Source organism: Blastomyces gilchristii (assembly GCF_000003855.2).
Source record: "Blastomyces gilchristii SLH14081 genomic scaffold supercont1.12, whole genome shotgun sequence".
Lineage (NCBI taxonomy): Eukaryota > Fungi > Ascomycota > Eurotiomycetes > Onygenales > Ajellomycetaceae > Blastomyces > Blastomyces gilchristii.
This window is the reverse complement of record NW_003101671.1, coordinates 703,220-718,850: the sequence shown is the minus strand read 5'-3', so window position 1 is coordinate 718,850 and position 15,631 is coordinate 703,220. Positions and strand designations below refer to the sequence as shown.

The following is a 15,631-nucleotide window of genomic DNA, read 5'->3' as shown; positions in this document are numbered from 1 at the left end:
CAAGTTGGATGGATCTCCGAGTTCACTGGCAATCTCCTTGTAGATAATTAAAAATCCCTCTGAGCAGGGAGCAGGGGATCAATCAATCCTTCAATCCTTCAATCCTTCATTGAGTTGAGTAGTTAGTTATGGATTATGAGCTAGTTTCTGAGGATCACCACAGGCATTCTCATGTATGCGCATAACTATTAACTATAGGCTCCGCGGGAGTTGAGTTGATGAAGTGAGAGTTCTTGCTTCATCAAAAGAACTTAGATGGATTCATATTGTATCACTAGTCATTGGAGGTTCATTCGGTTAGAATTTATTATTTATTCACAGAATGAGATTCAAAATTTGAAAAGAGGGCACGACTAAAGGAGAAGAAAAGAGGAGAGAGATACAGGAACCAGTTCAAGAGAGATAGATAGACATGTTAACTGTTGATTTGAAGGTTATGATAATCTCGGAGATGAGACGGTAATGAAAATGCTACTGACACTATCTATATATATATATATAAGCGAGCAGAGTTCAACCACCTCTGTATGTATATATATATAAGATTTATCCAACTAAGTTACTTAACTTTTCATTTATTCCTCTACATTTCAAATGTCTCAGAATACTCACATTTATTCCGAGAACCCGTGGCGTTAAGAACAACCGATGCAGCCTCATGAAAAAAAAAAAGGCTCATTTTCTCACCCGTGTCACCGACAGCACTCTGTACCTTATACCTACAGACCGGGAGTACATAATAGATCTAGGCTACTGGGGCAAAATCACCACCAGCGAGCGCAACTGCTGGTAGAAGGGCCGAATCAACCCGGGACCCTCAACAATAGATAACTCTCTCCAGGCAGGAAGACATCCCCCACATGCCGCAGAGCCGACTGCCACTCACCCCGCCACACAATACCCACGCACTTACCACGCACGGTGGGGCTTACATCAATACCAATACAATACCAATCAATACCAGTCATATGTTTTGCAAAGAAAACCTTAACTCTAATATATCAGAAAAAGGAAAAAAATTAATGAGATCGGCTACGAGAAATTCTGCCTGAAAAGTCAGCAGAAAATAAATACAATATCTCACCTGCAATCATCACGATTCACAGCACAGACAGACCTACACATTCGTCTGATTAATATATGTGCCTAATAATAAATTATTATTATTATAATGAGTATAGCTGAACTGCTCCAGCTAGAAGGAAGGAGGAGCTAGAGATACGATACACAGACACTACACAGATACTACTACTCTGTAGTTACTACAGAACCAGCCGCGCCAATCAAAGCCGCACACTTTCTCAGCAACGTCAGCCAAGACAGTCAAGCAATGCTTGGTTGCTTCTGTAGACCTTCTAGAATAGCGCTTGTATTTGAGCTTAAGTTGCAAAAAGGAAAAAAAAAAAACCATGAAATATGTAAAATATCAATAAAATAATACGTACTGTAAGAAGAAAAACAAATAAAGAAAAGAAAGTTTGTTTTGCCGGTAGCCCAGCTCAGTCCGGAAGACTTCTCCCAGTGATGTGATTTCTTTTCGACATTTTTTTTTCTTAAAAAAAAAAAAGAGAGAGAAAAAAATTAATCCTTCTTTTCCTAGGTAGACTCTTTGAAATAATTAAAATAAATTACATTCTCTTCTCTCTCTTATTCTTACACCCTCTAATATTGTACAGTACATACATGCATGTAGATTACATGTCCCTTTCATAAACAATTAAACGATGGAAACTCTGTCGCAGTGTCGCTCGTTCCGTTCCAAGGCTGATTGATCATTGATTGCGCCCCCACCGATGGTGTCAATTTCCCTTTTCGGCCGCGGCCTAGCCTATTCGGGTGCGGGATTTATTGCAATTGGCACTAGTCTAATTCTTTCCAGCCTAGCGCGGTAATATTCAAGGCTACCAAGGTAGATATAGATATATATATACGGAGTATATATATATATATATATATACATGTACATACATAGTTATATATATATATAGTAATTGGCAATTACAGCAGGTTTGAGAAATACAATTACATACCGAGAACTTTTTGTAAAAATTACATCCCCGGTTCATGGAAGAGAACGAGACATGCCGCTGGCAATAAATATAGCAGCTGGGAAGTACTTACCACTTACTACTTACGTATATTGCGAATGGATGGTGAGAGGTCTGTAGCATATCATCCCATCTACCATAACATCTGAAATGTGATGGAAAAGATTTGACGGTATGAGCATGTTTCAAGTTTCATACAAGATATGTAATGAATAAGAAAAAACGCTATATAAAGTCGCTCAAACAAACGGGGGAATCATGCGGGAAGATACTATATCCAAAGCCAGCCTGTCCTCGTGACCTCTTATCTGTGGTTGCAGACAGTGGCTTGGGTATATTCACATATAAGAAACTGGTAGGATTGGTAAAGACATATATCAAATATGCTCATTGGATTGTAGGGAAAAAGAAAAATGAAGTAAACAGAAGCCAAGGGATCACATCCTCTTAACGACAAAGGGTACCGACAACCTTGGAATACCGACCGATTGACTGGCTGCGATTAGCGGATCGCGGTGCCAAAAAAGGTTAACTAAACCTCCGATACAACGAACGCATCACCAAGAATCCCTCCTCGAATCGCTCGATTCAAAGGACCGAATCACCTTAAACGGCGCGTCCTGCCATAGCTTCCCCCCTTTCTCCTCCTCATATCCATCTCCATCTTCACTCTCGTCCCCCTCTACCTCCTCACCCTCCCGACCCCTCTTATCATTATCCTTATCCTTATTTTCCCCCTTCACCAAATACGACTCCCACCGCTCATCCCCCCACACCTCCCACCCCTCCTGCTGAAGCAAAGCCGCTCGACTCCCCCTCTCCAACAAAAACGCACTAGGCCTCCACATATCCACCTCCTCCGTCTCAAGCCCCTCCAACCCCTCCCCCGGCAGCGCCGTCCTACCCCTCCGCACCGGCCACACCCCCTTCTCCGCCCACCCATGCCCCTCCACCCCCTCCTCCCAATCAACCCACACCTCAAACACGCGTAGAGCGCTAACTTGGCACCCCCACCGTCGTGGGCCGTCAGCGGCGGCGACAGCCTCCACCAGCGGGCGCAGCAGAAAAACCGCTCCCGCCGCGGAGATGCACCGCTCGCTGAAGGCCCAGGGCCGCTTGAGCGAGATGCGCAGCTCGCAGAGACCCGAGAGGCGCGGGAGGAGGCAGGTGCATGTCTCTTCCCAGGCGGTGGGGGGGCGCGGGGTGTAGATGGGAATGTCCTGGGCGCGGTAGCGGGTGAAGGAGGTGAGTTTTCGGTTGATTTTGTAGAGGGTTGGGGATGGGATGGTGGGGGGTTTGGCGATGCGGTTGGGGTTGGGGTTGTTTGCTTGTTGGGTGGTTGAGGAGGTGGCGGAGGATGAGCGGGACTGTCGTGGTGATGGCGACGATGATGATGATGATGATGATGATGATGATGATGATGATGATGATGATGATGATGATGATGATGATGATGATGATGATGATGATGAGGGTCGGCGAATTTGGCGGAATGAGGGTAGATATTGGAGGTAGTAGCAGGAGTCTACGTAGTTGAGCCGCGGCCCGCTGATTTCGAGTTTTGTGATTGCTTTGAGGTGGGGTTCGGGGATGGAGATTGAGAAGGCCAGGAGAGTGATTAGGTCCATTTGGAATATCAGGTGTTTGTACAGCACTGTGATTGCTTCGGTGTAGCTGTTTTGTCGGAGTTAGTATAAAACAGATAAATACTACAAAAGTAAAGGTAGTTAAAAAAAAAAGAAAAGAAAAGAAAAGAAAAAAAAACCATACATACACTTGCCGACAAACAGATAACAAATCCAAAGCGCCAACGATGCCTCTCTTTGCGCCGTCCGCGAACGTCACGGGGGCCGCTTCCAGCTCCTGCGGCAGATTGCCAAAGGAAATAGGCCCATAACCCACCATTGGATGATGAAGGTTGGTAGACAAACAGGCATATTCCTCCCCCCGGCCCTTGAAACATGTATATCCCTTCTCGGTACCCTCCGCACAGGCAAAACTGGCCACTTTCCCAGGGATTCTGACGAGGTGGACGCGATGGCAGGAGAGGGCGTGATGGTATATTGCCAGGCGGATTTCGAGAGGCAGCCGCCTAAAGAAGGGCGATTGTTGGGTTTTGAAGTGCGGGGCACCAGTCGATGGGGATGGCGAACGTGCGAATGAAAAGAAATGTGATAATAAAGGAACTCGGGGAGGTTTGGCAAATGGCAGTTTGGATAATAGTCTCCCGACCCTGTTCGGCCTGTCCTTGCTGCGCGCCGCATCGAACGAGGTGCTGTTGTTCGTGAGAACGTTATTGACGCCGTTCGCACGGCCGTTGGAGGAGTGACCCTCCTCAAGCATGGAGGGGGTTATGGAAAGCTTTCTTCTCTCTTCTGGGTTTGTTGAAGCCAGGCCCACGATGGGCTCCATGAGGCCCTCTGCCCTCCGCTCATCAGCGGCTTTCTCAGCAGCGAAGCTGACGATGAAGCAAGGGTAGACGGGCAGGAAGAGACATGCAACAACTGATAATAAGATAGTCCTGAGGATGGTCCTGATCGCGTCGACAACCATAGCTCATGTTTATTTTTCTATTATTATTTTCTATCCTTTTTATCTTCAAAAGCCTGAAGTATGTGCAGTTTCTCCGATGGTGAATTCCTGGTTCTCGAATATCCCCAGGTTTTTGGAGCGGGTGTTCTCTCTCCACATTCGGTGCTGGGCGTCGCGGACTTGTCAGAGTCAGATTGGGCTGGCTTGGGCCGGGCCTGCAACAGCGGGGAGTATTGCCACTAACTAACCATCGCGTAGTATGCATGATTGGTCTGTTTGATGGGATATTTATTGATTCAAATGAGAAGCGACAGACAGACAGACCGCGGAGTTGAGAGCATCAGTAAGCCAGAGTTTTCCTGTCAATGCCTCATATATATATATAACTTACAGGTAAAAAGGCATATCCTGCTGCCAGCTCTTTCTTGGCTGTGGAGAGAGCGAGTTATCTCAGTAACCCCATCTCGCGATCCAATGCAAGGTCCCCGCAGCCTTAGCCAGTGCAGTGTCTAGGGCCCGTTGTGGATATAAGTTAGCGGTGGTCCCCGTCCCCAGTGCCAAGTAGAATGAAGATATGGACTGACTGTACAATGTACAATGTACATACATACCCAACAGTGTCCCTCCATTCCCTTTGCAAAAATCCATCGCTTCCATGCTAATAAATTACGGGCAATTATAGATATCAGTAAGATAAACGGGTTGCACCAATTTTCAGAAAGGATATTGCAGGCAGAAAAACAGAGCAAATCACCCCCCAAGCAAGCAAGGGCTCGACCCCGTCCACAGAGATAGCTTGCAACCTAATCGGAGTTTAAGTTAGTTTAAGTCAACCACAACAGGATCTTCTATACTCCGTAGTACCAAATGGTAACTAACCTGACAAGGAGTTTTGTACTTAACACGATTGTCTAATCCATCCATTATCTATCCTCCGCTAGCCGGTTGGTCGTCCTCTATATATCCCCTTCCCACCCCCTTGTCTGTGTTGAACAAATACCCCACATCTCAAAAATTCACCATCTCCCACCATCGCACAATATAACCCAATAATACTATACCAATTCCCGGCGCAACACAAGAACAAACACAAAAACCAAACAGCCAAGGAATTGCTCTCCCACCCACTCCCCCCCGCCAAGCCCCCGGTCCTCTTCAATCCCGCTTTTTCCACTCCGCACCAGCGCCAAGCGTCAGAACCCTCGCCAAGCCGCTCCGCCAAGGGATGAAATGACAATATTATTCGCACCTTGGCGGCGAAGATGGCACACAAATGTCGTTGTTGGGCGGACAGCATGATGCATTATTGATGCGTCGTCGCAACTTCCAAAGGCTTGCGTTGCCCGCCGCCCTGCGCCCCCGCAGCATTGCAGAGAACAAAGCTCTGCGCTGAATTGTACAGAATGTATTTAATCATGATTCAATTCATACATACAATAAATATTGCTGAAAGAAGCTATTCTTCAATTATAGATATATACAGTTAAAGACTATAATATTTATCTGAGAATAATATCAGTGCTGAGCTCAAACTTATAAAATTAACTAAGTGAAAAGCTTTATATTTTCTTATCTTTATTCTTATCACTTATTTAATTAACAGAGTTAACTAACTAGTGAGTTTTAATTATATAATTTATATAGATAGAAGTTATAATCATTTTTTATCAGTTTTAATATTATTTATAAATGCTTTTAATTACTAGTATAGTAGTATATTTTATACTAAGCTGTAAATATTTAAAATAACTATTTATAAAGCTTATATTTTTATATTTTATATTAATATTAATATATAGAGATTTTATTTTATATTTATATATAATAAATAAAAGTAATTAATTATAAAAGTTATAATTACTCAGTAATAATAATTAATATTTATTTATTATTTATTATTATATTTTTATTAAATATTTATTTTCAGTTGTGTGATCTATCTACGCGAGTTACACTAAATAGGTTGGGGTGGCACGTGACTAGGGTAGGTGTAGTAATCATCAACAGTCTTTCTGCCACAGGGTATAGAATGGTATTAGCTGGTATGGTATTGTAAGGTGGCGTGTACTGCGGGAGAGACCGGCTTGGTATCAAACGTATTTGCTTTTTTTCTAAAACATATTTTTTATTTTTTCGTTCAAGGTTTTGTCTTAAAAGCTAAGCTGGAAGGGTTTCATTAACCAATGGCAAGAAGCATCAGCCAATGGTGGCAAACCTTGGAACCTTACTCCATACACGTACATTATGGCCTGGTTGGTGGTTGGTGGTGAGGGTGATGATTTGTAACGGTTGGTGGGTGGGTGGGTGGTAATGGATGGTACGGTAAGGGCCAGCATCCCGTTTTTGCCGTGTTTTGCCAGAGGCTATTTTTGCAGAACGGCGGAACCGGACAGCAGGAAAATTGCTCATAGAAAATAACGGCAGGAGTGGTATTATTGGTATTATTACCCTGTGGAGCCGTCATTTGGGGTGATTTTTGCATTTTCGTTTTAAATACATAAGTTACATGCTTCTACGCTGTACTGTACTGCTCCTCGTTCCGTATTATTCGTTCCGTCCCACACTCTGTCTATTATTCTCTCCTCTCTCTCTCCACCGCCCGATCCATCCATCCCATCCAACCCAACCGCCTTCTTTCGCCTGCTCTCTTCCATTCTCCCATTCTCCCATTCTTGCTCTCTTCTCTCAACTTCCGCCTTCTTATATCTATCCTCGCCCAGCGCTCCTCGTCTCCCAATTCTCTTTTTCTTTTCTCCTCTCTTCTGCTCTGCTCTGCTCTGCCTCTTCTTCTTCTTCCTCCTCCTCCTCCTCTTCTCCTCTTCCTCTTCTCTTCTTCTCTCCCCTCTCCCCTCTCCCCTCTCCCCTCTCCCCTCTCCCCTCTCCCCTCTTTTCTCCCCGCCATTGCGCTGGCTTCTGAGGACCATTCCAGCGCGTCAAATCTCCTCCTAGAGGAGGAAGACTACTAAATTCATCCTTAACCCCAAAGGTTCTCGAAGTCAGGAGAAAAAACTAGGAAGGACGCCGTCTCTATCCCCCAATCGGCGTGCGCGCCTGACTTTTATAGAATAAATCAGAAGGAAAAACCAGCAGAACAAATCGAAAAAAAAAAAGAAAGACAAAAACAACAATGTCGGATCCCACCGCGTCTGGTCCCCAGGGCCATGGCATCCCGCCAAACCACCTGGGAACCAACTTCCCGTCCGGTGACTTCTCCGAGAAAGCCACGGAACCCGTCCCCAACGAGAAGAAACCCCCTGTCCCCGAAGATGACGACGAAGACGAGGACATGGACGCCCTCATCGAGGAGCTCGAGTCCCAGGACGGCCATATCGACGTGGAGGATGAGGAAGACGGCGAGCCCGGTGGTGCCCGTCCTGTTCCTGAGGAGCTGCTCAACACCGACACGCGCCAGGGTCTGACGGATGCGGAGGTCCTTGTGCGTCGCAAGAAGTACGGCCTCAACCAGATGAAGGAGGAGAAGGAAAACTTGGTGCTGAAGTTCTTAAGTTATTTCGTTGGGCCTATCCAGTTCGTCATGGAGGTGAGTTGTTCTCTCTTTTTTTTTCTTTTTTTCTTTTTTTCTTTTCCACGAATTAAACAAGAACAAGACATTTTGTTAATGTAACAATTAATAGGCCGCCGCTATTCTTGCCGCCGGTCTCGAGGACTGGGTCGATTTCGGTGTGATCTGCGGTCTTCTCTTGCTCAATGCCTGTGTCGGTTTCATCCAGGAATTCCAGGCCGGTTCTATCGTTGACGAATTGAAGAAAACCCTCGCTCTCAAGGCTGTCGTGCTCCGCAATGGCCGTCTGGCTGAAATCGAAGCTCCAGAGGTCGTCCCTGGTGATATTCTCCAGGTCGAGGAGGGTACCATCATCCCCGCTGACGGCCGCATTGTCACGGAAGAAGCTTTCCTCCAAGTCGACCAGTCCGCCATCACCGGTGAGTCGCTGGCCGTCGACAAGCACAAGGGCGATACCTGCTACGCTTCCTCCGCCGTCAAGCGCGGAGAGGCCTTTATGGTCATCACCTCTACCGGTGACAACACCTTCGTCGGTCGTGCTGCTGCCCTTGTCAACGCTGCTGCTGCCGGGACTGGTCATTTCACTGAAGTGCTCAACGGTATCGGTACCGTTTTGCTCATCTTGGTCATTCTTACCCTCTTGGTTGTCTGGGTCTCCTCTTTCTACCGCTCCAACGACATTGTCACCATCCTCGAGTTCACTCTGGCTATCACCATCATTGGTGTCCCCGTCGGTCTTCCAGCTGTCGTCACCACTACCATGGCTGTCGGTGCCGCCTATCTGGCCAAGAAGAAGGCCATTGTCCAGAAACTGTCTGCCATTGAGTCCCTTGCTGGTGTAGAAATCCTCTGCTCTGACAAGACCGGTACCTTGACCAAGAACAAGCTCTCCCTCGCTGATCCCTACTGCGTTGCTGGCGTCGACCCAGAAGATCTCATGTTGACCGCGTGCTTGGCTGCCTCCCGCAAGAAGAAGGGTATTGACGCCATTGACAAGGCTTTCCTCAAATCTCTCCGCTTCTATCCCCGCGCCAAGTCCGTCCTCACCCAATACAAGGTGCTCGAATTCCACCCATTCGATCCCGTCTCCAAGAAGGTCAGCGCTGTCGTCATGTCCCCCCAAGGTGAGCGCATTACCTGCGTCAAGGGCGCTCCGCTTTTCGTCCTCAAGACTGTCGAGGAAGACCACCCTATCCCCGAGGAAGTCGACAACGCCTACAAGAACAAGGTCGCTGAGTTCGCTACCCGTGGTTTCCGCTCTCTCGGTGTTGCCCGCAAGCGTGGTGAGGGATCCTGGGAAATTCTCGGAATCATGCCTTGCTCTGATCCTCCCCGACACGACACTGCCAAAACTATCAACGAGGCCAAGACTCTCGGTTTGTCCATCAAGATGTTGACTGGTGATGCCGTCGGTATTGCCCGTGAAACTTCTCGCCAGCTTGGTCTCGGAACCAACGTGTACAATGCTGAGCGTCTCGGTCTCGGTGGCGGAGGAACCATGCCTGGCTCTGAGGTCTACGATTTCGTCGAGGCTGCTGATGGTTTTGCAGAAGTCTTTCCCCAGCACAAGTATAACGTCGTCGAAATTCTGCAACAACGTGGCTACCTCGTCGCCATGACGGGTGACGGTGTCAACGATGCGCCCTCCCTCAAGAAAGCTGACACCGGTATCGCCGTTGAGGGTGCCTCCGACGCTGCCCGCTCTGCCGCTGATATTGTCTTCCTTGCTCCTGGTCTCTCTGCCATCATCGACGCCCTCAAGACCTCCCGCCAGATTTTCCACCGCATGTACGCCTACGTTGTCTATCGTATTGCCCTGTCCCTCCACTTGGAAATCTTCCTGGGTCTCTGGATCGCTATTCTCAACACCTCCCTGAATCTGGAACTGGTTGTCTTCATTGCCATTTTCGCCGACATCGCCACGCTCGCCATCGCCTACGACAACGCACCCTTCTCCAAGACCCCCGTCAAATGGAACCTGCCCAAGTTGTGGGGTATGTCTGTCCTTCTCGGCATCGTCCTCGCCGTCGGTACCTGGATCACCCTCACAACCATGCTCGTCGGCTCCGAGAACGGCGGTATCGTGCAAAACTTCGGTGTGCGCGACGAGGTCCTCTTCCTCCAAATCTCCTTGACGGAGAACTGGCTCATCTTCATCACCCGCGCGAACGGACCATTCTGGTCCTCGATCCCATCGTGGCAACTGGCTGGTGCCATCCTGGTCGTCGATATAGTCGCTACTTTCTTCACGCTCTTCGGCTGGTTCGTGGGCGGACAGACGTCCATCGTCGCCGTGGTGCGTATTTGGATTTTCTCATTCGGGTGCTTCTGCGTCCTTGGCGGGCTGTACTATCTGCTCCAGGGCTCGACGGGCTTCGATAATATGATGCATGGGAAGAGCCCTAAGAAGAATCAGAAGCAACGCTCACTGGAGGATTTCGGTAAGAATCACTTATTGCTACTTGTTTTTTTTAATTTTATTTTTTTTTCCCAAAAAAAGTGGGGCGACTTGTTGCTAACGCAGTTACCACCTCCGTTTTACAGTTGTTTCACTCCAACGCGTCTCGACCCAGCACGAGAAGAGCACATAATTATTTCCAAAATCCTAGCCTACCTGTCCGACCTATCCATTCACCCACCACCCACCACCCATCCGAACCAAAAGAAAATAATATATTAAACACTATCCAGATTACATAGAGGATTGGGATCGGGAAGGAGGCCGTTTGGGAATATCTGTCTTTTTGTTTTTTGTTTTTTTCTTGTTCCTTTTTTTTTCTTTTCCTTTATTTTTTTTTTCTTTGTTCTTGTCTTTTCTTTTCCACGCCATATATATAGAGTGGGAGTTGGCCGTTGTGGTTGTATCCGTGCGTGCGTGTGTGGGGTGTGTGCGTACTCCTGGGGCAAATTTTGAGATTTTGAAAACGATGGGGTTGGTTGGAGGAAGGAAGAAGAAGAAAGGCAAAATTGCAAATATTGACACAAAAAAATGGGTGGGGAGGAGGAGAGTACATGAACAAGAGATATAAAAAAAAAAAAAAAAGAAAAAAAAAGAAGGGCAAGGCCGGCTTTGGGCAATAAAAAAAGAAGAGCAAAAGACTGAACGGAACAATCACAGATAAATAGCCACCAAACCCCCTGTACATAATAATTCTTTTTTTTGTTCTTTTTTAATTAATTTTTTTTGTCTATATCTTTCATCTTTTATTCTCTCTTCTTTTATTCTTCTCTGGTTTTTCTTCCTCCTTTCTTTAAATAAACAGTATTATAGATATTCTGAAGAATGATGATACAGAGATGTACAACATTACAAATTTATATACTCTGTACTCTGTACATTGCAGAACGAAGAACTCTTCAGATCTATTATGCATCAACCAACTCTAATCAAATAGAAGCTGGCAGTGAGATAGACCGTTTCCTCCCCTCTTGTTCAAGTGTAGTGAGTTGGTGCTGAATAAGCAATGGTAGTTACCCTAACAAAACTGAACCAATCAACTTCCACCAAATGTCTCTCCCTCTCCCAGTTCTCTCCAGCTTCAACTAACATGCAAAGTTACGAAGGAAAACAATGACGAAGGTAAACTCTACTCCGTAACTATACAACCAATCACCACCCAACCAGTCGAACCTATTGTCTAGGTACAGTACATTACAATGAGACAAACGGCTGAAAGATTGAACCGCGGGATCTCCGGGGCCCATCTGCGTCAGAAGTATCGACGTCATGGATCTGGCGGGGCAGCCAGGGGGGCGGAGGGGGGAAGAGCGTTTGTTTAAGGGGGCCCGGGAGGCGAAAAGTTTTGCCTGCGTGGGGATGGGAAGGGGTGTCAATTGGTGATATTATATTGCGAGTGGGTGGGTTGGGTTTATTGTGTTTGTAGCTTGTTGATTGTATGTACAAGTGGTAAGGTCTGCTCCCTCATCCCCCGCGCCCCTTTATGTATTGTTGTGTACAGTACAGTACAGTCGCAAGAGAGAGGGAAGAGGAGAAGGAGAGGAGAAAACTAACTTTCGAATTCTAGGGTTAGGAAATGCTATTTATATATACAAGTATTGGCACCTGATACCTGAACCGAATTGTTGCTGCCAACTTAGTAATATAATACTATACAGTGGGGAGCATCTAAAGTTTCAACCTCAGCTGCAACTTCACCCATTGTCTCAAGTACCGCCGTCTCTGCCGCCGCATCTTTCTTCACAGCTGGAGTGCTCTAGCCTGGCATATTCTATCCTATCAGTTCCCAGACTGCTCTTGTTCAGACGGCTTGTCATCACTCAACCCGGGTGGATTTGCGAGGAGAACAGTTGTTGTCGTATCTCTATATATACACATCCATCAGTCCATCCATCCCGAAACCAGCCGTTCTTGATATATAGACCGGTTGCACGAAGATCACCACTCTTTCTCTCTCCCCATTCTGTCTAAATCTAACCAGAAATCACCCCCATCGCCCCATCGCAGCTATTCCGGAACCACCCGCTTCCCATCGCAACCATGTTCCTGAAGAAGAACCTTACGGAAGAGGGCTCGTTGCCAGAGCACCATTCCAACTCTCACCGCAACCACAAGCATGGCGAGGGGCGTCACACGCCGCATCTGAGGCCATACGTCGACATGGTCATCTCCGCGTTCCAGGACCGGCGTTTCCAGCGGCGGACCTCCGTTTATCAGAAGCGGGATCTGCAGGATCGGGTTGCGAAGAAGAAGTGGACGGGGCCGCCGTCGGAGGTATATACATGCTACACACACATACCCCATTCATTTCCCAGTGACTAATTTCGTAAAAAAAAAACAATTTCAGACAATCTACGGCGGCATCTCCGTCCGCTCTAGCGAAAATAATGACATTATCATCGCCCTCGCCATCCGTGACACAACCTACTTCCTCGACTTCTCCGAGCACCACTTCCCCGTCGACGAGAGCTTCCACCCCACCGCAGACATCATCACCGACTTCGTCATCCATGAGCTGCGCAAGTACGAGCGCGAGCACCTCGAGAAGTTCATCGGCATTGCTCTGCCGCACGAGCTGGCGGAGCGCTGCCCGCATCTGTGTCCCCGCCTATGGGGGGAGCTGGATATCGTGCCGCTGGTCCTGCACGGCAAGGGCGTGCATAGCGTCGGCTGGATTAATCGGGAGTATTGGAATACGAAGACGTTGGATGAGCAGGCTGAGTCGGTGGCGAGGAAGTGCATCACGTATGTTTTCCCCTTCTTTTTTATCATTTCGGTTTTTCGATTTCGCTTCATACATGCGTGAAAAATAAAATAAAATAAAAGCTAACCAATATTACAGCTTCTTCGGGCCTAGCAAGGCGCCTCTGCTGCAGGTGGGGTATCGCGGAGGTGTGGAGGTTGACTGCGGCTTCCATGCTGTCCTGGCTAATTTGTCGGATTATGAGCTGACGGTTGGCTCTCGCACGTGGAATTCTGTGTTGAAATATGCGGATGATTTGAAGAAGCGCAAAGTCAAAGTTGCGTTTTTCAGCGCCACGCCGCAGGGCGGTGGTGTTGCGCTGATGCGGCATGCGCTGGTCAGATTTGCGGAAATGTTGGGCGTGGATTTCAAGTGGTGAGCTTAGACAATCTTATTATTTTAGTTAATGCCTATCTCGTGGCGGATCCCCTAATGTCTTTTTTTCTTCTTCTTTCTAGGTACGTCCCCCGCCCGCGCCCGGCCGTCTTCCGCATCACAAAGACAAATCACAACATCTTCCAAGGCGTCTCCAAGCCCGATGAACGTCTTACAGAGGAAAATAAAGCCGCCCTCACAGACTGGATCGTCGGCAATGCCAAACGATACTGGTTCGGCAAGGGCGGGCCTCTCTCCGCCCCATGCGAGGGCGGCGCGGATGTCATCGTCATCGACGATCCACAGATGCCTGGTCTAATCCCCCTGATTAAAGAGGTGACGCCGATGCGGCCTGTCATCTACCGCAGCCACATCCAGGTCCGCAGCGACCTGATTGCGGATCCAACGACGCCGCAGGCAGAGGCGTGGAATTATTTCTGGGATAGCATCAAGTGCGCGGATTTGTTTATTAGCCATCCCGTCTCGAGCTTTGTGCCGCATATGGTGCCGCGAGAGACGGTGGGGTACTTGCCGGCGTCGACAGATTGGTGGGTATTTGTCTATTTTCCCCTCCACTCTTTTTGCAGTGCCTGGAATGGTTCAGCTTGCTTACGCTCCTTTTCATGGATGTCGCAGGCTCGATGGATTGAATAAGACCATGGACGATTTTGACATTGGTTATTACGGTCGTATCTTCAACGCGAAATGTCGCGAAATCGGCATGACCACCATTGATTATCCAGATGGTATGTCTTTCCCCGCCATTGTCTTTTTGATGCATTTATGAACACACACATGGCTGACAAAATACTCAAGACGAGTACATTGTCCAAATCGCCCGCTTCGACCCATCAAAGGGTATCTTCGACCTCCTCGATGCATACGAAAAATTCCGCATCCTCTTCGGCGAAAACCGGCCCAAAGAAGAGAAGCCTCCCAAGCTCCTGATCTGCGGACACGGCTCTGTCGACGACCCGGACGGCGTGGTAATCTACGACGCCGTCATCGAGCACATCGACAACAACCTCGCCCACCTCAAGTCCTCCATCTGCGTCATGCACATCCCGCCCTCGGATCAGATCCTCAACGCCCTCCTCTCCAAAGCGCGCGTGGCCCTCCAACTCTCCACCCGCGAGGGCTTCGAGGTAAAAGTCTCCGAGGCCCTGCACAAGGGCAAGCCCGTCATCGCCACGCTCGCCGGCGGCATCCCGCTGCAAGTGCAGGACGGCAAAAACGGCTTCCTCGTCGAAGTCGGCGACTCCGACGCCGTCGCGCACCACCTCTACAACCTCTGGACGGACGACGAGCTCTACTACCGCCTCAGCAGCTGGGCCGCGGACAGCGTCAGCGACGAGGTGAGCACGGTCGGCAACGCGCTGTCGTGGCTGTATCTGGCCAGCGAGGTGTCGAAGGGCAAGACCGTGGCGCCGAACGGGAAGTGGATTAATGATATGGCGCGCGAGGAGGCGAAGGAGCCGTATGGCCGGCACGAGAATCGGTTGAAGAGGACGTTGGGGGATAATCAGGGGATTGGGGTTGGGGTTGGGGGGTTTTCGCTGCATAGGGGGCGGTCGAGAGATTTGGGAAAGTAAGGGGTATGTAGGTAGGAGAGTAAAGCGAGTCTGGTAGTGTGTTTTTTTATGCTTTTGCTTTCCCTATTTTTGTTACGTGCGGTTCGTCGCGAGAGTTGGTATTTTCTTTCATTTTCTTCTTGATATTTTAAATTCCTTTATAAAGTGCACGGCTTGTTAAAATTTTTTTGAATATGTTGCCTTCAAAAGAAAAAAGAGGGAAAAAAAGAAAAGAGAGGAGGGAAAAGAAGCTTGTCTTTCTTGCCTCTATCGATCATTCCAAGTTGATCATTCCAAGTTGTCTGCAGGTTTTGGTTTCTACATTTTTTGTTATTACAAATACCTGCACGGAGTAGATATAAGTTATAGTTTAGCTACAAC

At 47.9% G+C, this 15,631-nt stretch overlaps 3 protein-coding genes across 3 annotated transcripts; 2 read left to right on the top strand and 1 right to left on the bottom strand.

The window, feature by feature from the left end:
• Positions 1-2,045: 2,045 nt before the first annotated feature.
• BDBG_05840 (uncharacterized protein) lies at positions 2,046-5,718 on the bottom strand. The gene is made up of 5 exons (XM_002623620.2): positions 5,460-5,718; positions 5,192-5,383; positions 4,829-5,089; positions 3,823-4,759; positions 2,046-3,722 (listed from the first exon to the last, which is right to left on the bottom strand). The coding sequence occupies exons 4-5, from the start codon at positions 4,599-4,601 to the stop codon at positions 2,606-2,608; spliced, it is 1,896 nt and encodes a 631-aa protein (XP_002623666.1). The 5' UTR covers positions 4,602-4,759; positions 4,829-5,089; positions 5,192-5,383; positions 5,460-5,718; the 3' UTR covers positions 2,046-2,605.
• A 1,320-nt stretch (positions 5,719-7,038) lies between these two features.
• Positions 7,039-11,640, top strand: BDBG_05839 (plasma membrane ATPase). Its single transcript, XM_002623619.2, has 3 exons — positions 7,039-8,121; positions 8,216-10,544; positions 10,648-11,640. The coding sequence occupies exons 1-3, from the start codon at positions 7,708-7,710 to the stop codon at positions 10,692-10,694; spliced, it is 2,790 nt and encodes a 929-aa protein (XP_002623665.1). The 5' UTR covers positions 7,039-7,707; the 3' UTR covers positions 10,695-11,640.
• Positions 11,641-12,601: 961 nt separating this feature from the next.
• BDBG_05838 (trehalose synthase) lies at positions 12,602-15,271 on the top strand (the record flags this gene model as incomplete). The annotated part of the gene is made up of 6 exons (XM_002623618.2): positions 12,602-12,835; positions 12,909-13,306; positions 13,404-13,679; positions 13,763-14,227; positions 14,316-14,425; positions 14,496-15,271. The coding sequence occupies 6 exons, from the start codon at positions 12,602-12,604 to the stop codon at positions 15,269-15,271; spliced, it is 2,259 nt and encodes a 752-aa protein (XP_002623664.1).
• Between the last annotated feature and the right edge of the window lie 360 nt (positions 15,272-15,631).